The following is a 24,484-nucleotide window of genomic DNA, read 5'->3' as shown; positions in this document are numbered from 1 at the left end:
TTATTTATTCGACAGAGATGGAGACAGCCAGCAAGAGAGGGAACACAAGCAGGGGGAGTGAGAGAGGAAGAAGCAGGCTCATAGCAGAGGAGCCTGATGTGGGACTCGATCCCATAACGCCGGGATCACGCCCTGAGCCGAAGGCAGACGCTTAACCGCTGTGCCACCCAGGCGTCCCCTTCCCAGATAATTTTTAATGCATATATAGGCCACTATAGGTAATCTTTCTCCTCTCCATATTTAGAAATAGGACAGTGGACTGCAGTTGGTTCATACTGTCTGCTCCTTACTTCACTCTTCTTCATTCCTTACTGCCTCTAATTCAGCTCAACACTAAATTTAAGCTCAATAAGCCTGCTTTTTAAGAACAAGGCTAACTTGAAATTCCAGTATCTGGCCTTACAAATGCAAGTGTTCATATGTTACACCCACAAGAAGAGATCATCCTCTCAACAGAGTTTCTGGCAGAGTGAAGTCTAATTTCATCTTTTCAAAAAAACTGGGTTATGTTTAAGAATTGTTTATCATGCCCAAGTTTAAAACTTTTACATTTTCAGGATGCCTGGGTGGCTCAGTCGGTGAAGTGTCTGCTTTGGGCTCAGGTCGTGATCCCAGGGTCCTGGGATCCAGTCCTGCATCGGGCTCCTTGCTCAGCGGGGAGTCTGCTTCTCCCTCTGCCACTCCACCTGCTTGTGCTCTCTCTCTCTGACAAATAAATAAAATTTAAAAATTTTTTTTACATTTTCATTTAAATCCATGATCCGTTTGAGCTAATTTTTGTGTAAAATATGAAGTTTAGGTGGATGCTTTCTTTTTTTTTTCCTTGCCTATAGATACCCAATTACTCCAGCACCATTTCTGAAGACAATTCTTCTCCGCTGAATTACTTTTGTATTATTTTCTTTTTCTTTTTCTTTTTTAAAGTAAGCTCTATGCCCAACATGGGGCTCAAACTCAGGATGTCGAGATTAAAAGTCACATATTCTACCAGCTGAGCCAGCCAGGCACCCTTGTTTTTGTACTCTGTAAAAATTCAGTGTGGGACTATTTCTGGGTTTTCTATTTTGTTCCATTGATCTATGTGTCTATTTTTTCCCCAATATCACAATCTTGATTCCTATAGCTATATAAGTATTTAAATTCGGTAGGCAATTCCTCCCATTTTAATTTATTTTATTTTATTTTAAGATTTTATTTATTCATTTGACAGAGAGACAGCCAGCGAGAGAGGGAACACAAGCAGGGGAGTGGTAGAGGAAGAAGCAGGCTCTCAGCAGAAGAGCCTGATGTGGGGTTCGATCCCAGAACCCCGGGATCACGCCCTGAGCTGAAGGCAGATGCTCAACGACTGAGCCACCCAGGCGCCCCCCTCCCATTTTATTTTTTTTCAAAATTGTTTTAGCTATTCTAGTTCATTTGCCCTTCCATATCAGTTTTAGAATAATCTTGTTTATGATATTGCTGGGTTTTGTGGCACCTGGCTGGCTCAGTCGGCAGTGCATACAACCTTTTTTTATTAAGGTATAATTGACATATAACATTAGTTTTGGAGATACAACATAATGATTCGATATTTGTATATATTGTGAAATTACCACAATAAATCTAGTTAACATCTGTCACCATACACAGATACAAAAATATTTTCTTATGATGAGAACTTTTAAGATTACTGTCTTAGCAACTTACAAATATACAATACACTATTATTAACTATAGTCACCATGCTGTACACTACATCCCCAGGACTTACTTATTTTATAACTAAGAATTTTTTGAAAACTAAAGAATGATAAGGTGTTTTTGCCCTAACAAGTACTGAAATGTACTTTAAAATCATGGTAGGAGGGTTGGAATAGTGTGGTAGGCAGAATAAGTCCCCCCCCCAAAGGTGTTTTTATCCTATTCACTGGAACCTGTGAATATGTTGTTACATGGCAAAGGGAAGTGAAGTTGCAGGTGGAGTTAAGGTTGTTAAACCTTAAAATAGATTCTCCTGGATTATCTGGGTAGGTCCAATGTAATCACAACCCCTTGTAAGTGGAAGAGGGTCTGAGAAAGAGATGTGAGGATGGGAGCAGGGTCAGAGAGATGTTATATGTTGGCTTTGAGGATGGAAGAAAGGGGGCCATGAACCAAGGAATGTGGGCCACCTCTAGAGACGGAAAGGCAAGGAAATAGTTTCTCCTCTAGAGCCTCCAGGAAGGAACACAGGTTGCAAACACCTTGATTTTAACCCAATGAAACTCGTTTTGGATTTCTGACCTATGGAACGGTAGAATAATACATTTGTGGGTTTTTTTTAAGTTTTCATTTATTTAAGTAACGTCTATACCCAACATGGGGCTTGAACTCATGACCTCGAGATCAAGAGTAATATGCTCTTCCAACTGAGCCAGTCAGGTGCCCCCAAATCCGTGTTGTTCTAAGCCACCAAGAATGTGGTAGTTTATTATAAGAGTGATAGAAAACAAATACACACAGAAACAGATCAATCAGTGAAACAAAATAGAAGGATGAGAAACATACTGATCTATATATGAAACTTTAGCATGCATTTCCAAATAGTGGGCAAAAGATGGATTGTATACCAAATGATGGTTTGACAAATGTCTAGCCACTTGGAAAAAAATAAAGATTAAATTCTTACCTTATACCATATAAGATAATAAAGTCAAGAAAAATTAGAGGTTTAAATGTAAAAATGTAAATTCATAAAGCACTAGAAGAAAATTTAGGCAATATTATAACGAATCTTGAGGTGGCATAGGCATTTCTTGGCATTATACCAAGTCTGTGAGCAATAAATCTGATATATTTAAAGACATAAAACTTAAAGACTCATCTGAGTCAAAAGCCACCATGGGGGCATCTGGGTGGCTCAGTCATTAAGCTTCTGCCTTCAGCTCAGGGTGTGATCCCAGAGTCCTGGGATCGAGCCCTGCGTCGGGCTCCCTGCCCCGCTGGGAGCCTGCTTCTTCCTCTCCCACTCCCCCTGCTTGTGTTCCCTCTCTCCTTGGCTGTCTCTCTCTCTCTGTCAAATAAATAAATAAAATCTTTTTTAAAAAGTCACCATAAACAACCATTTGAAAAGGTAAATTTGAGGGAAAATTTTGAAACACTGTAAGGGAGGAAAAAATATTTTCCTTCTCCCCTTCTGGGTTTTTGGCTGGGGTTCTGCAACAAAAGACAGGTTAATAAGAGAAAAACAAATAGAAGTTATTAACATGTGTCTCATATATAGATAGGAGAGACTCAGGGATGAGTAACTCAAAGGGATGGCTAGAACTTGGGTTTTTATAGCAATTTAGGCTAAAACAGGAAAAGGGGTTTGGGCTTCTGGGTTGGGGAGGCAAGTTGTGAGGGGATGTGTGGGAAAACAAGGATAAGGTTTGTGGGTTTTTTTTTTTATTATTCGACAGAGATAGAGACAGCCAGCGAGAGAGGGAACACAAGCAGCCCCGGGGAGTGGGAGAGGAAGAAGCAGGCTCATAGCAGAGGAGCCTGATGTGGGACTCGATCCCATAACGCCGGGATCACGCCCTGAGCCGAAGGCAGACGCTCAACCGCTTTGCCACCCAGGCGCCCCAAGGATAAGGTTTATTATGCAGATTTAAGTCAGTCCTTTCTCTGTAGATCCGAGTTTCTGGTGATTTAGAGTCATCCTTCCCTTCCCAGTATAGAGAAGGGGCAGATACCCTTACAAATGGAAATTTCCTTTATAAATGTAAATTTCCCTGACAAGAGGTTAACTTCTACTGTTTCTAGAGCTGCTGCTGTCTGCTGTTTCTCAAAATAATCTGCTCAAAGTCATCGTTACGCCAAAGAGGCATATTTTGGGGCGGCATATTCTGGTCTCCTACAATATGTAACACATTAAAAGTAACTATCCCTAATATATAACGAAGCTTTTGCAGGTCAATAAGAGAAACTGGAGTGACTCAATGGAAAAAAACGAAACAAAACATGTTCAGGCAATGGCATTATTCCACATTACAGTACAAAGGATTAAGAAGTAGATAGTATGAAAGAAATAAAGGAAATGGAGGATGGATCCCATAAGTTTCAGCATTCATCTAGTAGGAGTTCCAAACAGAATAGAAGAGTGGAGAGAAGGCCATACTTGAAGAAATAATGTTCCAGAATTTTCTGAGCTGAAAAAAAGGCATGAATCTTCAAATTGAAAAGAGCCACTAAATTCTAAGCATGATTAAAACACACACACACACACACACACACACACACACACACACACACACACACATCGATGCCCCGCCCCCACCACAACCTAGAAATTTCTAGGTTAAAGATAAAATCTTAAGGATAAAAAGAAAATCCTGAAAGGTCACAGAGAGAAAGGAGAGAAGAAAGGAACAGTGGAGAAGTTCTTCAAAGAACTGATGAGAACTAACTTTGAACCTGTATTTCTATATCTAGCCAAGATAATCCAAATGAAAGGAAAAATATTTCAGAAAATTCATCACACACCTACCCCTTATGAAAAGATTATTAGGGTATATGATCCAGCAGAAGAAAAAATGGATTAAGGAGCAAGAAGTGGGTTCTAGTAAGCAATGGTGAGGGGAAAAATAGCAACATTCATTGAAAAGTCTAAATAAGTTTTGACTGTAAATTTTAAAAATCACAATGCTGAACTAAAATTCCAGGACGGGAGATGAGGGGAGGGACAGGAAAGAAAAGAGATGTTCTTCTGTTGTTTAAGGGAACGTAGATGCTAATTAATGGTAGAACTGTAAAATAGCTAAGAGCTCTTGCCTTTCAGAGTGCCAACTCTGGAGCCAAACTGCACGGGTTCAAATGCTGCCTCCTCCATTTACTAGCTGTGTGACCTCGTGTAAGTCATATAATCTTTCTGTGCCTCAGTCTACTTAAGAATAAACTGGGGATAGTTACTGAACTCACTGGATGCCTATGATGATTAAATCAGTTATTATATGTAAAGCACTTAGAATAGCACCTGTCATGTGCTAAGTGTTATATATTCGGTTATCATTGTTGTTGCTATAAGTAATGACTTAAAATGTCTTTTAAAATGTAAGGGCAGGGGCGCCTGGGTGGCTCTGTTGGTTAAACGCCTGCTTTCAGCTCAGGTCATGATTTCAGGGTCCTAGGATCGAGCCCTGTATCGGGCTCCCTGCTCAGTGAGGAGTCTGCTTCTCCCTTTCCCTCTGCTGCTCTTTTGCTTGCACTCTCTCTCTCTTTCTCTCAAATAAATGAATAAAATCTTTAAAATTTTTTAAAAATAAAATGCAAAAGCATATTGGCTCTAGATGAAGATGGTGAACTCGCAATAGCCGTTGGCGTCCTTCCCCAAAGCCAACCCTGCGGATGCCACAGGAGAGGTGAGGAGGTGGGTAGGTTTCAGAACAGTTCCCAGCAACAAAACTCTTGGTGGTTTGGTCCCCAGTGGGGGATGAGATGGCCCAGAGTGGAAAAGGTCAGAGGCCACAGATGGAGGGTAAGCTGAGGTGGAGTTTTCTGACTGCATCCTGTTGTTTCCTTATATTTTCTGGAAGGCTCATCACCTGTCTCATAAACACCACAGAGCAGAAAAGTGGCAGGGGTGGCCCAGGGCCAGGCTGAGGTGGCATGGTCACATCGAGGCATAGTGGGGTTGGAAATCTCATAGAAAATGTGCCAACCGGCTGGCCAGTAATTAGACGTTCTTCCCTTCGCTCTCTGGGCTAGGGAACTACAACAAATAATGCCTCCACCCCTGAAGCCCCTCTGCATTCTCACTTGGTGCTAAGGCAGAGGTTCTGCAAGTGTCTTTGGGGAATCACAGACTGGGGAGGGGAAAGAAGGATCAGTTTAGCCCAGAGGGTAGCTCCAGAAGTTCTCTGCCCTAAGACATGCCAACCTCCAAACCCTCAAACTCGCAAGGAGTGTCCAGGCTACACACCTTCCCAGGGAGTTATATAGAATTGTTACCCAAAACTGGGTTAGCTTTTTAGTAGCAGTCAAGCCAAAAGACAAAACCAAGCTAAAGAATAGGAAGAGTTAGGGGGCACGTGCGTGACTCAGTTGGCTCAGTGGCTGCCTTCAGTCAGCTCAGGTAGTGATCTCAGGGTCCCGGGATCAAGCCCCACATTGGGCTCCCTGCTCGGCAGAATGTCTGCTTCTCCCTTTCCCTCCGCCCCTTCTCCTGCTAGTGCTGTTCCCCCCTCTCTCAAGTAAATAAATAAATAAAATCTTTTTAAAAAAGAAGAGGGAAAGGAAGATTTTACTTGCAACAGGTAACACCGAAGATATTTCCCAAAGCAGTCTCCTCGAACAACAAAACCACGTCAGTTTTAAGCTAAGAGTGCACACGTATTTATGAAGGGGCTTGCACAGTGGGGAATACAGCATGGAATTGAGGCAAAAGTCGTCTTAAGGTGACTGGGCCCAGGTCAAAGTCACGGGGACCCGCGAGGGCAAGCATCACTGGTTCTCTGGCTCCACACGGCCCAGTATCTGAGTGCTTAAAGGGGTTTAGATTCTGCAAAGATAACTCAGTGTGCGTCAGGTTGATGTGGAGAACAAAGGCAAAAGAAAGAAAAAAAATTAAACTTCCTTACAACTTACAGCCCATTGACAAGTACATGGAACAGGCAGAGTGACCTTCCCCCGAGGAGCTCAACTGCTTCAATGTTAGTACTTTTCTAGAGGCAAAAGGCAACGTTACCTGGACTTCAGCCAGACCTCCAGGATCCTCTAAGTCTTTTCTCACATATAAAAATCCCTTTGGAAACTTCCTTTATCTCTGCCACCCCCCCTCCTGCCCAAGATACATGTTGGCAATCATCCTCCAAACATATGGCCCACTGTTATACATCTGAAGGGTCTCATGACTAAAGTTGTACTAGACAGTAGCAAATGACCTTATCTTCAACAGCAGCCCCTCAAGGTCCTGGAAGCCTTGCTTCCAAATTCCTTAGAGACTTCCACTATCACTTACTCCCTTCCAACTTGAAAGTACATAATTAGTCACTCCGCACAACCCCAGTGCAGGTCTTTCTGCCCATGGGTCCTGTCCCTGTGCTTTAATAAAACCACCTTTTTTTGTACTGAAGCCATCTCAAGAATTCTTTCTTGACTGTTGGCTCCGGGACCCCAATGTTTCATATCAAGGTCAGTCTTCACTTTTGAATATGATTAGGTTATCTCCTGGCCTGATAATGACTGTTTGTTCTTACATTCTTCTATGAAATGGCTGGGGGCCTAAAATAACTTTTCTTATGTCAAGAAAGCTATGTCTGTCTTTCTTTTTATGGAGACCCCAACTCTTTCTGCTTACAGAACTATTGGAAATACTGGATATTAATTGCTGAAATAAATAATTCAGTGGGATAGGTTGATATTAAAACAGATGGCATTTGAAAAGGCAAGGAAAGTGATCAGGAATGGATAGAGATGGAGTAAATGAAAGAAAAACTAATAGGGAGGATAGAAATATAAATGTTAAAACCCATCTAATAGTAGCCTCGTAAGGAGGGAATGCTTAAAAAAACGAGTGAGAAGATCTCAGACTTAGACAACTTCAGATTTAAGGGGATAGGTAAGACACACACATATACGCACCCCCCTTGACACAGTGAAATTTCAGATTGTGAAAGATAACGAAAAACTATTTTTATTTATTTTTTAAAAAGATTTTTATTTGTCAGTAATCTCTACACCCACTGTGGGGCTGGAACTTACAACCCCAAGATCAAGAGTCACACGCTTCACCGACTGACTCAGCCAGGCACCCCTGAAAAATTATTTTTAAAACATCTAGAGAGAAATAGCAGTTTACTTAAAAAGGAAAATAATTTAACTGACATCAGATTTCTCAAACACCACACTGGAGGCAAGCCAACAAGGGTGTAATAACTCCAGAGTGTTGAAAGAAAGGATCTTTTAAATTGGGCACCTGGATGGCTCAGTTGGTTAAGCAGCTGACTTCAGCCCTGGTCGTGATCCCAGGGTCCTAGGATCGAGTCCCACATCCGGCTCCCTCCTTAGTAGGGAGTCTGCAGCTCCCCCTGCTTGAGCTCTCTCCCTCCCTCTCTCTCTCTCTCTCAAATAATTAAATAAAATTTTATAAAAAAACGAAAGTAACTTTTATATAAGGTGGAATAAAGACAGTTTCGGGCACACAGGGTTTCAGAAGGTTTAAGACGGAGAGAAAGCACAAGCAATAAAGGCAACAACACAGCAGGAAAATTAATGTGTGAGGAAGGAGAATTTTTGCACATTGCTAAGCAAGAATATGCTTTAACCGTTCACCACTGGTAAGACGTAAAGTTTTCCCTTCCACCACCGAGAGTGAGTATTCTATTGAACTTTTGCTTATTTTTTATTTTTTAAAGATTTTATTGAACTTTTAAATTCATTCTATTGTAATTCTGATAATTGCTTTCCTTTGCATCTTACTAAGAATTTACTGAATATTTAGGCAGCGACAAACTCCCAGAGAAAGGCAGAAATGGCAGTGGAGATAATTTTTTAAAAACGTTTATTTACCTAGTTTAGAGAGAGCAGCGCATGCCCACAAGTGGGTGGGGGGAGGGGAGGAGGGAGAGACTCTTCAAGCGGACTCCCCGCTGAGCGCAGAGTCTGACCTCGGGCTCAATCCCACAACCCATGAGAACTTGACCGGAGCCGAAATCAAGAGCCGGTGGCTTCACCGACGGAGCCACCCAGGTGCCCCGGTAGTGGAGATAGATCATTTAAAAATGATAGTGTCACTATAAAAGAATAACCAAAGAGGAACGCTGTTAGGGTAAATAAACACAAAATTGAATTTTCCCCATTGCCAAAAAAGGAAAGAGACTTCCCCTCCGGCACTTTTCTTCAAGCGTTTCCTTGAGATACCTAGGGTTTGTGAATCCTTCTCTGCCCCTTTGATAGGTATGTACATCTTTTTTTTTAAAAAAAGATTTTTTAAAAATTTATTCGACAGAGATAGAGACAGCCAGCGAGAGAGGGAACACAAGCAGGGGGCGTGGGAGAGGAAGAAGCAGGCTCATAGCGGAAAAGCCTCATGATCACGCCCTGAGCCGAAGGCAGACGCTTAACCGCTGTGCCACCCAGGTACCCCTATACATCTTTTTAAGACCTAAAGAAGCCGTTGCCGCCTATAACCCAGGAATGCCTTTCTTAAGAGTGTTGGAGTCATCTCTTTGAAATGCGGATCTCAAGGAAGATAAGCACCGCATCTCCCATCACCTGCGAGGTTAACCTAGGCACCTGGCTCCAAGCTATAAGCACCCGCTTATCACGGAGATAGGAGTTTAATCTTTCCTCTGGATAAAGGCAATTAGCTAGCACAGACGGCTGTTCCAACTACCCGGTGTACTTAGGACTCCCTTGGGGAGTACTTAGCTCTCGCCCTTGGATGCCACTGTAAAGCCAGGCCAGTGAGCTACGCGCCTGGCCTTTTTGGCTCCTCCCATCATTTCTGGATTGTATGAAACTGCATTTTAAGAGTGTGTAATCTGGGGGCGCCTGGGTGGCACAGCGGTTAAGCGTCTGCCTTCGGCTCAGGGCGTGATCCTGGCGTTATGGGATTGAGCCCCCACATCAGGCTCCTCTGCTATGAGCCTGCTTCTTCCTCTTCCACTCCCTGCTTGTGTTCCCTCTCTCGCTGGCTGTCTCTATCTCTGTCGAATAAATAAAAAAAAAATCTTAAAAAAAAAAAAGAGTGTGTAATCTGGCTTCCGAAACAGCTGCCCAAGGGGTCAAGTGATGCGATCTAGAAATGTGGGGAGTTAATACCTGTGGGGTACATTTTGACCAATAAAAAAAGGAACAGGGAGTGAGCTAGGCAGATCAATTCTCTCCTTCCTCCCTCCCTCTCCTCATGCACTGTTCTGAGCTGGATTTCTCTGTATCACCTGTCTGGAGACGTCGTATATGCCCCCAAATCTGTTTCTTTGGGAATCCGGGCTTGAACAATGGCCATTCGAACTCGTGAAGCCAATGTTAAGTGTTGATTCTGGAGAACCCAAGTCTGAGAAGAGTAAAATTGTCCCAAGACCAAAAGGGCAAATATTAGGATTGGGGGTAGATGGAAGTGATGCAGGCTGGCTGGGTCCAGGGACCTAGAGGGGGTCCCCCAGGACCAGCCAAGGCAGTCTTTGACTTCACGCAGGAATAGAAATGAAGAATTGAGGATATGAGAGCAGAGTTTATGAAACAGTGTAAGCGAAACAGTACAGCAGGCGGAGTGTCTGCGAGACTAGAAAGGAAAGGAGAAAGAGACTCGTCTTTGCTTGGTGTCTGAGGTTTTTTTGTTTTGTTTTGTTTTTTAGAGGAGGAGATTTTATTTTTTTAAAGTAAGTTCTACACCCAGTGTGGGGCTCAAACTCAAGACCCTGAGAGCAAGAGTTGCATGCTACACCAACTGAGCCAGCCAAGCGCCCCTGGGGTCTGAGGTTTTCATTGAGGATGGTGGTCTGGTGTACAGGTCCTCTCAGGCACCCAGGAACTGGTAAAGCAAGGAGGAGTGCTCAGGTGTCCTCCATAAGTCACTTAGGCCCTGGAGCCAGGGGTCTTAGCGTCAAGGCTTCCAGAGTCAGTGGTCTGGAAAACGGACATCATGACTTGCCCAGTCACTTTTAAGATGTTATCTATTGTGCTGGAAGATTCCAAAGAAATCATGAACTCCATGACCTTTACAAGGGGGGCATACTGTCTGTTCTATAAGGCATGTGTGAGGTGGGGTTGTAGGCCCTAGCAAGAATAGGGGGCAGGAGGGGTGCCTGGGTGGCTCAGTTGTTAAGCGTCTGCCTTTAGCTCAGGTCATGGTCCCAGGGCCCTGGGATCGAGCCCTGCATCGGGCTCCCTGCTCAGCGGGGAGCCTGTTTCACCCTCTGCCTGCTGCTCCCCCTGCTTGTGCTCTCTCTCTGTCAAATAAATACATAAAATCTTAAAAAAAAATAGAAGCAGCAACAAAGCAGTCTTTCATGGAGTCCCTTCAGTTTCTCTGTCTTAGAAGGAATAGAAGGACTGAAAGAGGACCTCAGCTGCATCTCTTTTGACCTCCAACTTTCTAGTTGGGTTCTTCTTCCCAGTTTGTCTCTTGGCTCAGGTGGAAAACCCTGAGGGTAAAGCAGCCCCAGACAAGTACCCCCTCAAGCAAGAAGGACTGCCTTGAGCCAGCAGACCCTCACAGGACTGACCCCAAGACAATGACCCATTTGACCTTCACCGCCCACCTGCACTTACCCATCCCCCTTTACCCCGCATTTTCCTTACATAAACCTGGAAGTGTTCTCTGGCACTTCAGAGGCAGTCTTTAAGACATTAGTCCGTGGTCTTCCCGGTGAAATAAAGGAATTCATTCCTTTCAAATAAAATCCCTAAATTCCTAAAAAGGAATTTAAATAAATTCCTTTATTTCACCATCACTCGTTTCTCTGCATTTGGATTTTGTCAGGGGCGAGTGGCCAAGCCTGGTCTGTTTGGGAACCCTACCCTCCAACCCCTGGAGCCAGGTGCCCTTGCTTCCCTACCAGTAATCGCACAGCTTAAGGGTGACATTTTTTTGGGGGAAAGGCGGTTTAGGTGATTTTTTTTTTAAAGATCTTATTTATTCGACAGAGATAGAGACAGCCAGCGAGAGAGGGAACACAAGCAGGGAGAGTGGGAGAGGAAGAAGCAGGCTCATAGCAGAGGAGCCTGGTGTGGGGCTCGATCCCATAACGCCGGGATCAAGCCCTGAGCCGAAGGCAGACGCCTAACCGCTGTGCCACCCAGGCGCCCCTTGGTGATTTTTGCAATGAACTGCTCAGCTCTGTAAAATACATACTTTCCTTCACCCCCACCAGTCTTCTCTATGCAATCTGCAATACATTGCCCTTTTATAATGATATTGCCTTGTGAAATGAATTTTCTTTTCTGAGAATAAAACAGATTGAGTCCTGTGCTAGCCTTGGTGCAAGGGAGCCTACAGAGAGAGCCTGGGGCAGGAGCAGGTCTCAGAGGACCTCAGCCTGGCATGTGAAGAAGCCGGGGCTATCCTGTTTGAGGATTGGACCACGGGAAGTAAAGATGCAACCTAGCGAAGGCCCCCACCAGCCTGCTAGCTGACTGCAACTGTGTGAGTGATTCCAGGCAAGACCAGCAAAGGAACTGCTGGCCCAACCCCAAGAGCTGACCCATAAAATCGTGAGCAAATAAAATGTTTGTTGTTGCAAGCCAAACGAAACAAACCAAACCCCCCAAAAACTGCACTCCCAAAGGAACCTGCACATAGCCAGGTTACAGAATACTATAGACATGAATTTTATTTATTTTTTTTAGTAGGCTCCATGCCCAATGTGGGGGCTTGAACTCATGACCCCGAGATTTCGGGTTGCATGCTCTACCCACTGAACCAGCCAGGAGACCCGAGGATAAATTCTTTTTTTTAAAAATGTCCTCAGCAAATCAATGACTTGCTTTTTTTTTTTTTAGATTTTATTTATTTATTTATTTATTTATTTATTTATTTATTTATTTATTTATCAGAGAGAGAGAGCGCACAAGCAGGGGGAGCAGGAGGCAGAGGGAGAAGTAGGCTCCCCGCTGAGCAAGGGGCCTGATGCGAGACTGGATCCCAGGACTCCAAGGTCATGACCTGAGCGGAAGGCAGCTGCTTAACTAACCGAGCCACCCAGGCGCCCTCTTTGTTTTTGTTTTTTTTTTTTTAGATTCCACGTATGAGTGAAACCATACGCTATTTGTCTTTCTCTGTCTTATTTCACTTGGCGTTATACCCTCAAGGCCATCCAAGTTGTCCTCTACCCTGAGACTCGGGACGGAACCAGAAACATACTCACGTTCCCCCTCCACAACACACCGGTCCCCCTTAATGACTCTGAAGTTGCAGTGAGTTCCAAACCCATCCCTTCCCACACGTGCAAGCTGCAGGAACTCTGGCAAGAAGTCTGACATCTGTCTCTGCTTCATCTCTAATTCTCTCTCTATATATATATCTGTATATAACATCTGTAAACAGAAGACGAACATTAATTGCACTTTCTGTGGTTATTAAGGAAAGGTGGGCTGAGAACACCCCAGTGAACCAGACCTCCCTCATTCCTGTAGTTGGTGTTCCTGGCTTGGGATGCAGAGTCCTAGATTTGGAAGCTGTTCCACCCAGAAGTGGGACCTCAAGTGCAAGATAATATTTTCAAATAAGCAGATAAATAGGGATGCCCTTGCTACACATTGCCCCAGCAACGGATTCTTTGCTGGGGGGCACCCCTGTGAAGAAGGCTGTACCATGGGGAACATGCTGGTCAGAGAGAGTTCACGTGTGTATCCATATCTGTCTACACCCCTGGCCATACCTTATTCCCCACCTGTCAGAGCCCACACCAACGCCCAAGTCTAGAGCTCCAAAGAATGGTGACACTTTGAGGTTTTCTCAGTCTCCCAGGGCAAAGTCCTCTGGAGTGGGGTCCACCAACCTCTAGGGCTTTAGGAGACCCAGGCCCAGGGCTGATGCGAGGACAGCAATCCCGCAATCCTGCAGCTGTCATAGTGTGTGCATGGAAGAGGGCAGACCCAATTCTGGCCCAGCAAATGTGGCCTCAGCCTGGAGTCACGGTGACCAATCAGTGCACGCAGAAAGCCTTAATTCCTGCCCTTCACCTCCAGGACCCAATCATCTGCGGGTTTATGGTTTCTCCCTGCCTTTGATTGAAATCTATTGGGACAAGGGGCTGGGTTCAGAGGTGGAACAAAGGCAGAGGGGAGATGGAGGCTTCAGCAGGAGAGTGGAAACCTGCCAAGGCTGAGTGGTTGCTGGGAGGCCGAGGTGATGGGCAGTGGATAGTTAAAACAGCACCAACCCTGCGTCGGTCTGGGGCTGGTATCTGATGTCCTGCGCAAGTCACCTTGGTGACCTCTGTTGACAGCCTTAATGTCCCCCAGCACACACAATGGTTTGTTCCCAAAGAGATTCTCCTCTTTCCTTTCCCAGAGTTGACTCTGTGGTCTGCAATGGTATGAAAAGGAGACTGTCCCATTCTTGATTCTTCATCCCCCACCCTCAGCCCCCAAACCTTTGGTCATGAGACACTTGATGGGCAATTTCATACCTTTGTCCAGTGGATTTTTCCATCTGCTGCTCTCCTGAATCGTGACTAGTGGACACTTCCTTTCCTGCCCACTGTATGCTCCCCACTGGACCACGCCTTCCGTATTCTTCCACATTTCCCAGCTGATGGTTTTGTCTCTGTCTCCTCTCAGAGACTTCTAATGGATCAGCCCCACCCTGGAGGTCTTAGAGAGCAAAGGCCAAGGTGACCCACCAGCACATGCCCCAGGATTGGGGTATACAGTGTCCATCAAAATGAAACTGGAAACATGGTTTCACGTATCCCCCATTAGAATGGCAGCTCCACATGGGTTGGGACATTTGTCTGCCTTGTTCCCTGATGTTTTTCCAGCACCTAGAACAGTACTCGGTACACAGTACATGTTCAGTAGGTGTTGGTTGAATGAATGAACCCTTTGACGTGACAATTCCACTTCTAAGACAGCGTGCTGAAGAACACTCACGCATTCGCACAGGGCTCTGTGCCCAAGAACGAAAGGAGCAAACAACTGAGAGAAATTTGTAAATGTTTATTAATTATCAATGACTGATGCAATGTAAATGAATAATGAGGGTTTGCAACAGGGAGCACTTACTGAACAGGAACAAAATAAGGAGTACTTTTCCAGGACGTGTTGGCAGTGAGGAAAAGCACGTGGGAGATACTTATAGTAGTACCGTGCGTGTGTGTGTAAATGCAGAGAAAAACACGTGGAATCAAACACCCAGAACTTGCCCTCCAGTAGTGACATCGGGGAGGAGGGTCGTGCTCTTTTGGGAAGAGAATACCCAACGATACTTGTTTTCTAAGGTAAGTGCATGGATACACAGCAAGAAATAGGCATTAAGTATATGTTTTGCTCATTAACAAAATTCTAATATCTAACAGAATATTTGGCACACAGTAAGAAAAATAATGCTTAACTTTTCACTATTGTGAACTCTCTTTTACTTGCTATACACCTGATGGCTAGTTCACAGCCGTGCCCATGTTCATGAAAGACCACCAGGTTCTGCTTCTTATCATGGGCACTTGTCACATCCCTGAGGTTGAGGCAAGGAAAGAGAAGGAACGTGAGTGGCAATGAGCTCTGGCTGCCCGATACATCCACACCAAACGCCTCCTCCGGGCCCGCAGGACCCCGAGCACTCAGATTCTGCCCTACCTCGTGGTCTGCAAGGGCCTCCCACTGCTCCTCAAACCACCGTATGCTCAGGCCACAGTGACTCCCTTTCCTGTCCTGTGAGTTTCTAAGCTAGAGGAAGCTGACCTGGGGTGTGGAGCCCACCACATTCTAGGTAGGGAGGATCCCCGGATATACAGAGCAGGCAGCACAAAGAGCCTGGGAAACCTCATCATTTAGCCTCAATGCTGCACCTCAAGGGACTAGGAGAACGGAATGATTTGGGGAACAAGTGACAAGATGGGACACCAGTACCGTAACAGAGAAGTGCATTCTGCAGGGGGATGCGGGTATGGACTGAAGGGTCACTTACGAAGTTAGTCATCTTCCTCGGGATCACTGATCTCCTCATACACGACCAGGTTCTTTCTTTCCCGCAGTCTGCTGGCCCAAATGCTATTCCCCCGTTTCCTGGGTCCTGTGGCGGAGAAGAGTTGGTAAGTGGGGGTTGAATGGGCTAGGGAGTGTTAGTCTCTGTTTTGTCAGATAAGGAGATGTCTCCTCCCTCCCGAGTGCCCACAGGCATTCGACACAGTCTGTTCTCCACATCTTCCCGCTCAGAGAGGCCGAGATGTTAGACCTGCACCAATACACACCAAATGCCAGTTAGAACTTTAGCTTCTGGCTCCTCCCATTGTCAGGTTTAGATTCCCAACCTCTTCACTTACCAGAACATTCATTCAGACCTTCTTTCATTCATGTTTGTTAAGGGCCTATTGTATGTCAGGCATTGAGCTGAGGGCTGGGGGTACAACTGTGAGTAAGATACGTTCCCAGGTTATCACAGATGGAATTACTTGACCACCTTTCATGTTGTCATGCTTTCTCGATTTCATGCCTTGAACAATTTGTGAACTATGATTCTTTATTTCCCTTTCATGGACTAGGAATCTAGAGTTCAGAGAATTCAGAAGCCTTGCCTAGAATTACTTGGCTTTTACATCAATGACAATCCAAGTCTATGACTCTGGAAGTCATGTTCTAACATCTCAGCTGAAGCTGGGTGAGCTCCTCAGTCAGGTCTGGCCCCAAGCCTGTCCACGATCCATCCCCCATACCTAGATCACACACTTGAACATAGCCAGGAAAGGCAGAGGAGTTGTTCCTACATAGCTACCTCTTACCTGGTATCTTCTTTAAAAAAAATTGTATTTATTTGTCAGAGAGAGAGAGAGCGCGCACAAGCAGGGGGAAGAGTAGGCAGAGGGAGAAGCAGGCTCACCGCTGAGCAAGAAGCCTGTTGTAGGACTCGATTCCAGGACGCCGGGATCATGACCTGAGCTGAAGGCAGACGCTTAACCGACAGAGCCCCCCAGGCCCCCCTTACCTGGTGTATTCTCACTCTGTTGATTAGAGGTACTCTCTTTTTCTGGGGGGTACAGCTCTTTCTGAGCCTGCTCAGAGCCAGGTGCTATTGGTATTTCCTCCCAATCGCTTTCTTCCTTTATTTGTTTCTTGAGCATCACCTTTTTAATGTGAAGGTCACATATAAACAGTTATCAATGGCATTTCTCTAGTGCTTTAGAGCCTACAAAGTGTCTTACATGCATACCTTGATTAATGTCCTCAACAACTCTGGGAGATCATTATATCTCCTGTACCTAAATTACGAGGAAGGTTAGAACAAAAAGGAATGGCCTAAATGAAGGGTGTTTCCAGGACAAGAATGTCTGTCTTCACCCCCTTTCCAGACATTCTTGCAAACAACAAACTGCTCCACGGAAGTGGAGTGTGGTACATAGAAGGTTTGGGGAAGAGTAGCATTCTAGGAATCCACGTGGTCTCTGGAAGAAAGGAGGGGCTTCCATCAAATATAAGGGATCGCATATAAGCTAGGAGAGAACTGCTGGGAGAGGAAAGGTAAAAATTCACAGAGGGGACAGAACACTGCTGGAAAATGGTACAGGGGAGAGGAGCACAGGGGAGAGGAAAGGAGTGGTTCACAGCAATTAATATAGACAGCAAAGAAAGCAGTGCCACATGTCACATTCTGTCCTAGCCTGGCAAGAACGGTTAATGGGAATTAGGCAAGATGGCTCCTGTACCAATGTTGCTTGCGTTGGGGTGCGTCCCTGACCAACAAACTTAGGCTACCTTTCCTTCAGCTCCCTCATTTATGAAACAGTAAACAAGAAAAGTAAAAGAAGCTAAGGGAAAGTACTTTCTGAGTTTGCAAACCCTTTTCAATGTGATAATAATGAAAATGAATACTTTCTCTTATGATCCCTCTTTGAATTGTCCCAAAGGTTTCCACACCAGCAATCCAGCTCCCAGGGATCTTTACCCTCTAAAGCAGAGTTCAATCTACAACTGCGGAACCACTTCCTCAATAAACAATTTGGGGGCACCTCAGAGGGTTCCCCTGGGCTGCGACTGGGGCTTCAGAGATGGCTCAGGTGCAGACAAGGCCCCAAAGGAGCTCACGGTAGCGAGGGGCTGACAGCCCAGGCCATTCTCAAGCCAGGAGACACGGGCCCTGCCCAGAGCAGAGGGGAGCTGCTACTTCCTGTTGCGAGACTGGGTGTCTAAATGGAAGCATCAGCAGCTTCTGTGGGGCAAAGCCCTTGGGGGGAACCCCTGAACTTCATAAACACATGAAAAGGTTCATGAGCTGGGAAAGCATTTGGGGCTTTTCTTAATTGTCCCGTGATCCATTAACAGTGTTTAGCAAGAACAATAAGCCCTTTACAAAAAAAAAATGTTTCAAATGTTTCAGATTGCTACCACTCCCCCTGTGGTCTCAGGCAAATTACTTAGAACCTCTGCCCCACAATATCCTCATCTTTTTGATTAGTTACTATCATTAATATCCTCATCATTTTCTGGGAATAATGATAGGAAAACGTCATAGAGGTTTTCTGAAGGATTAAAGAAGTTCATCCTTGTGAATTGCTTAAAATAACATCTGACATCACCATGAAAACCAAAGCAGTATCGGCTATCACAGTGGCTACTTACGAAGCTATTGACGTCTCATCAGAAATTGTGATAAAGAGATCAGGAAAGGGAGGCAGTGAGGGCCAGGCTGTATTCAATGTTCTCCCACTCTTACCGGTATCCACATCCGTGTAGGGAGAAAAGAGTCTCTGGTTCTTTAGATTTGGGACATACTCACCTGCATTTGCTCTGTCTCTTGCATATCAGAAGCCACCTGACAAGATTCATCTAAAACAAAGTGATAAACAGAAATTTTTCTTTGTTGGCAAATATTCCCAACCTCCAGAAACTCCTGTAGTATCAGGGAATTCTGCAGAAAAGGGTTATGATGAGTCCACTTATTGCCAAGGAGTTATTTTGAGACTGGTTTTTGAATTATCTTTAAATCATGGTTTATACATTTATTTGTGGCACCAACTCATAATTTCCCTTCTGATGATTTAGAGAACGTGAACCAAACCCCCACATTGCCTCATCCTATTCTACTACGTATTTCTTACATTCCGTCCCCCAAAGAATTAAACTGATTGAATTAATTAAATTAAATTGATTGCATTCACTTAAAGGGATGTGGCAACTGAAATCACTGTCCACTTAAACCAGGTAAATTTTATAGTAGGCCGATTATACTTCAACAAAGCCATTAGGTATATGAGGAATCATGGGTGATTTAGCCCAGTGGTTCTGGAATATTTCCAGTATAAAGATACTCCTTTAGGGGCACCTGGGTGGTTCAGTTGGTCAAGAGCTGCCTTCGGTTCAGGTCATGATCCTGGGGTCCTGGGATCGAGCCCCATGTCAGGCTCCTTGCCCAGCGGGAAGTCTGCTTCTCCCTCTGCCTGCCGCGCCCCCTGCTTTGCTCTCTCCCCCCCCCCCGTCTGTCTCTCTGACAAATAAATAAATAAAATCTTTTTATTTTATTTTTTTTAAAGATTTTATTTATTTATTTGACAGAGAGAGAGGCAGCGAGAGAGGGAACACAAGCAGGGGGAGTGGGAGAGGAAGAAGCAGGCTCATAGCGGAAGGGCCTGATGTGGGGCTCGATCCCATAATGCTGGGATCACGCCCTGAGCCAGAGGCAGACGCTTAATGACTGAGCCACCCAGGCGCCCCCAATAAAATCTTAAAAAAAAAAAAGGTACTCTAGTCCAAAACCTTGTGGCTTCTCAAGCACTGCATTTTCAGCCCTCTCAGTAATTCTAGGAGCTTGTACAATCTGGCCTGTTTTCCTGGAGAGTCATAGGTCCATTGGAGACACTTTGAAAATTCTGAGTCTGCTTACAGCTGTGCTGTCAGAGCAGAAGAGCAAGTGAATTCATCTCACTCCCTTTATGGTGAGTACACACACTGATCAAATACACAAAGATGTCTAGAATCTGCTACCCTTTTCACCATATGTTATCTCTGCTCACTGATAAGGAGAAAAGCTAATGTGTGGAGGATCACTTTCTCAAACCCTCTCCAAGCTCAACACATAGAATCAGGTTTGATGAGGAGCAAGAAGACTATTTGGTTTAGGTAAAACATAGGGAAATAGCAGTATGTCATTTCATAATGCATTCATCACTCTCTCTTAACGAAATTTATCCCATAGCTATGCCTTATTAGGAAATTGACTCTGGAAGTTTTTTGTGGATTTACGCTTTTTTTAATTTAAATTTTATTTTTTTAAAAAGATTTTATTGGGGTGCCTGGGTGGCTCAGTTGTTAAGCGTCTGCCTTCTGCTCAGGACGTGATCCCGGCATTCTGGGATTGAGCCCTGCATCGGGCTCCCTGCTCCGCTGGGAGCCTGCTTCTTCCTCTCCCACTCCCCCTGCTTGTGTTCCCTCTCTCCCTGGCTGTCTCTCTCTCTGTCAAATAAAAAAATAAAATCTTTAAAAAAAATAAAAAAGATTTTATTTATTTATTTGAGAGAGAGAGAGAGAGCACGAGCAAGCACAAGTAGGGGGGAGGGAGAGGGACAAGCACACTCTTGAGCTGAGTGTGGAGCCCAATGTGGAGCTCCATCCCACGACCCCAAGGCCATGACCCGAGCTGAAATCAAGAGCCGGACACCCACCCGACTGAGCCACCCAGGCTCCACACGGATTTACACTTTGATTAAATTTTTCTTAATTGTCCTGTGATTCAATAACAGTGTTTAGCAAGAACAACTTTTTAAAAAGAAATGCTTCAAATGTACAGAAAATTATGGAGAATAATTTTGGAAACACATGCGCATCTACCACTGAGTCTAGTCAGAACTTATCCCACAACTGCTTCACATCAGTCTGAGATCTTTACTCAAAATGTAACAAAACACTATAAACAAGTCACAGCTGAAGCCATCTGTGCAGTCCTCACTGATCCCTGACCTCCCTCCCTCTGCACTCCTGAATTTGATGGGTTTCATTCTCATTCAGGTTTCATACCTTTACCATTTACTTATTATCCATAAAACTATATACTCTTGTTTTGCATGTTTTAGGATTTTATATGAATGTCCTCTTGACTATACTTAACTTCCTGCAGCCAACTTTTCTCACTCAGCCACGATGCTTTCAAGGGAACAAACTCTTGAGAATCCTTCCCAAGCAGCTGGACCCCAAAGCATTCGGGCTTCGGGACACTCTCTCCAAGCCCTTCCTTCCACTCACCCTGATTCTTGGGTTTCTGATTGCCATCAGAATCATGCCCATTGGATTTCACAGCCTGTATTTTAGGACACATGAAGGCTGGGAGGGTGGCCCTCAGACCTAGAAAGAAGCAAAATATTTGTTCCTTAAGAGACAACCTGAGAGGAGGACTGCGGGGTAGAATTCTGGGAGGTAGCAGGGACAGTCAAGCTCATCAGCTGGGGGATTCCCAACAAGGGTGAGCAGAGGAGAAACGTGCAGGATCTAGGTCTGAGCATCTTTGTGGCCACTCCAGGTCCTCAGCCCTGCACAGAATATAAAAGACCAGAGTGCCTCAAAGCTGCCCTGGGATTTCTCCCTGCACGAAAGGAAGATGTGGGACACTTACTGCAGCCTAGGAAGAAGCCATGGCATGTAAAGGGACTGAGGGATGGTCATGTGTTCCCAGGTTTGTTTGCACCCAGAACTTTCTATTACCTAGACTAGTCATGGTGTCATAGTTTCTCTTCATGTACACATAGGTAATTTTATCTGAGTATCCAAGATTTGCCCACTCTTCCTTAGAGAAGTATTTGGAAATATCCTTGAAGGCCTAGGAAAGAAAAATAAATCAGTTGGAGCAGCAACTTTAGCTAAACATGTTTGATCTCTGGCGGGGGTCTCTTCCTCTGCCGTAGGACCTCCATGTTGGATCTGTGAACTGGGAAGAAGAATCCTTTCTTGTTCATGTCAAGGCTCACTGAGAGAACATGGGTCACATTCTCTACCCTCTCCCCAGGCAAGCAGTAGTTGCATAAAGCTCGTAGCATGCTCTTTCACCTTCCCGAATGGACTGAGAGTCACCAAATGCAGTGCAAGGTCACAGACCTGTTGTCTCCAGAGATGCTAGGTGAGGACAAAGTGAAGGTGGGAAGCTCCTGAGGCTCTGGATCTCCCCCTGCCACTCTGCTCCTTTCCCCCAGTGCCTCTGACCTCACCTCCTCAAAATCTAGTCCCTTTACAGTATCCCCTGGGCCATTCCTCTACCCCCTCCAGATCACATCACCTTGGATTTCTTCTCTGATATCTGGGTATCCTCCATGGAGTTATTTGCAAAGAAGCTGCCTTTATTCATGGTGCTGGGAACAGCTTGGTCTCGAAAGGACATAACCTAAAAGGTCCTGAGGAAAGGAGACAGCACTGAGGGTAGGTCACATTCAGTAAATCACCTGGAATCAAGGTTCTACTTTTTTCCATCCTGGTCTTATCTGTCCCTGAGAAAGGAAAAAGGTGGGGAGAGTCAAACAGTCAGAGGGCCAGAGAGCGGGACGCCTAGGTGGCTCAGTCGGTTAAGCGTCAGCCTTCAGCTTGGGTGGTAATCCTAGGGTCCTGGGATGGCGTCCTACATTGGGCTCCTTGCTCGGCAGGGAGTCTGCTTCTCCCTTTCCTTGCAGCTCTCCCTGCTTGTGCATGCTCTCGCTCTATCTCTCTCTGATAAATAAATAAATACAATCTTAAAAAACAAAGCTAGGGGCGCCTGGGTGGCACAGCGGTTAAGCATCTGCCTTCGGCTCAGGGCGTGATCCCAGCGTTATGGGATCGAGCCCCCACATCAGGCTCCTCCTCTATGAGCCTGCTTCTTCCTCTCCCACGCCCCCTGCTTGTGTTCCCTCTCTCGCTGGCTGTCTCTATCTCTGTCAAATAAATATATAAAATCTTTAAAAAAAAAAAAAAAAAAAAAAAAAAAAAACAAAAAAAAAAAAAACAAAGCTAAACCCAAAACAGGGATCCCTGGGTGGCTCAGTCGGTTAAGCGTCTGCCTTCAGCTCAGGTCAGGATCCCAGGGTCCTGGATCAAGTCTCTCATCGGGCTCCTTGCTTAGCGGGGAACCTGCTTCTCCGTTCCCTCTGCCCCTCCCCCCACATATGCGTGGGAGCGCATGCCCATGCTTTCGCATGCACACTCGGTCTCTCTGGCAAATAAAATAAAATCTTTATAAAAAAAGAAAATTATTAGTGTGAAAAGAACTGGAATCGCCAAGGCTACAGGATCAGCCATCACTTACGCCGAGAACGTGGAGAGTTTTAATACACCAATCTGGTGTTCCCCAACTGACGGCACTAGAAATATCTTAGGGAGAGGAAATTTAGGGGTCTCTGAGGCCACGAAAGTTTCTGCTTTATCCTGGAGAAGGCGATAAAGTAGTCACTTAGGCAGTGGCTTTTATCTGGTTAAAGAAATCTAGGGGCATCTGTCTAGCTGATTTGGGGGTTTCTCAGGCTGAGGGGAGTTCTTCTTCCCTCAAGAAGAGCAATTAGAAAGTCTCACAGACCAAAAAATACTTTATCTTTGCCTGACCGGGATCGCCCCGAAAGGCTTTAAATCATTTCTCAGCCCTAAGGATACAGCAAGAACTAAACTACCTGAGTGATCTAAAGAGATTCCTCACTTTTTTACCAGCCTACCTTTATCCGGTCGAAGTCGGTCCGAAGAGAGCGCTTACCTCCGAGTTGAAGCAGCGGGCGGCGAAAAGTCGCTCCACGAGGTGAAATCCCACAATTCCACTGTCCAAGGGAAATCAACCAATCAGAACAGGTGAAGAGCTTGAACTGTCCAATCAGGGGTTAGGAAGGTAGGCGGGGCAAGTGACTCAGCAACGGGGTCTAACACTCCAGCTCCAGGGACAGGACCGTCTTTTCAAAGTGGGTTGATTCTCTTGCTTGAAGCAGGATTGCGCTCTGCCAGAATTGGCCACTTCGGATTCCATAGGTCCGTTCCTGCGCATGCTCAGATGTTCCCTTCCTCTTCGGTGTACTTCTCGCTACTCTCTGCTCTGCATTTGTTGTTTCGTTTTAATAAATGGTAAATACGAGGCCACCACCCCAAATCCTTGCTGTCAGTCTCCAACTTCCTCAGATATGGGGCTCTTTTCTAGGACCTCTGTAGCAACTTAATAATTTTAAACTTTTTTTAGATTGAATTACTTTTGTTAATATACACATCAAATTATTGAAATGGTGAGTTCATATAGTTGTCTCATTAAAGATAGAACTTGCAAATGCAGAGGTATCTACAGTCCTCATATGTTTACTTGAAAAGATTCTTCAACAGCAGTCTGATATTGAGTTTCCGGCTCTAGATGAAGATTAACAAATTATCCATAATCAAACTGATGTCTTTGATTAGATGACTAACAAAATTTCTAGTAATTTGGCTAGTAGCTCCGCAACGAAGAGACACACAAATTGGACACATCACAGGAACTATCTGAAGTAGGAACTACCCGGTCCTTGTTGCAGTGATTCCATAAATGCCGTCAGGTAAAATTTGATCCTTGACAAAAAGGACGCTTAAAGGTGGGATGCCCAGAAAAACTCGTGTTTTCTTGACAAGTCTCTGTGTTCTCAGAGGTGAGTGTTTCACTCCTATTACTGTTCCCTACTAAATCTTGAGAGATCTGAAAGTTTGGAATGGTAGAGGAAACACCATATTCATCTTGATACTTATAATTTTTAAAAAAGAATTTATTTATTTATTTGACACAGAGAGAGAGAGAGCGAGAGCACAAGCAGGAGGAGTAGCCAGCAGAGGGAGAGGGAGAAGCTGTCTCCCCGCTGAGCAGGGAGCCCAATGTGGGGCTTGATCCTGGGACCCTGGGATCTCGACATGAGCCACCCAGATGTCCCTTTTT

General features: G+C 45.0%; 1 protein-coding gene across 2 annotated transcripts; it reads right to left on the bottom strand.

Annotated features, from left to right (window-relative positions):
* Positions 1-14,587: 14,587 nt before the first annotated feature.
* Positions 14,588-23,594, bottom strand: LOC100479982 (protein SSX2-like). Of its 2 annotated transcripts, XM_019798060.2 has the most exons (8): positions 23,259-23,594; positions 21,860-21,974; positions 21,292-21,406; positions 20,836-20,934; positions 18,377-18,426; positions 16,589-16,727; positions 15,575-15,679; positions 14,588-15,121 (listed from the first exon to the last, which is right to left on the bottom strand). In XM_019798060.2, exons 2-7 carry the CDS (start codon positions 21,959-21,961, stop codon positions 15,579-15,581), a joined length of 606 nt encoding a protein of 201 aa, XP_019653619.1. In that variant the 5' UTR covers positions 21,962-21,974; positions 23,259-23,594; the 3' UTR covers positions 14,588-15,121; positions 15,575-15,578. The 2 variants fall into 2 exon arrangements, with proteins under 2 accessions (XP_019653619.1, XP_034505631.1); XM_034649740.1 differs by lacking the exon at positions 14,588-15,121 and having other exon boundaries at positions 15,134-15,679; positions 23,297-23,593.
* Positions 23,595-24,484: the final 890 nt, after the last annotated feature.

The sequence above is a fragment of the Ailuropoda melanoleuca genome, chromosome X (genome assembly GCF_002007445.2).
Source record: "Ailuropoda melanoleuca isolate Jingjing chromosome X, ASM200744v2, whole genome shotgun sequence".
Classification (NCBI taxonomy): domain Eukaryota; kingdom Metazoa; phylum Chordata; class Mammalia; order Carnivora; family Ursidae; genus Ailuropoda; species Ailuropoda melanoleuca.
The sequence above is the reverse complement of the archived record's forward strand: the minus strand, read 5'-3'. Positions and strand labels throughout refer to the sequence as shown.

Excerpts from the sequence above, each read along its gene's own strand:
- LOC100479982 (XM_019798060.2), bottom strand. The coding sequence starts at position 21,961 with ATGTCCTTTCGAGACCAAGCTGTTCCCAGCACCATGAATAAAGGCAGC. Across the intron at positions 20,935-21,291 it reads TGACACCATGACTAGTCTAG|GTCTGAGGGCCACCCTCCCA; the intron begins GTAATAGAAAGT and ends GCTTCTTTCTAG. Across the intron at positions 18,427-20,835 it reads TCAGAAACCCAAGAATCAGG|ATGAATCTTGTCAGGTGGCT; the intron begins GTGAGTGGAAGG and ends ACTTTGTTTTAG.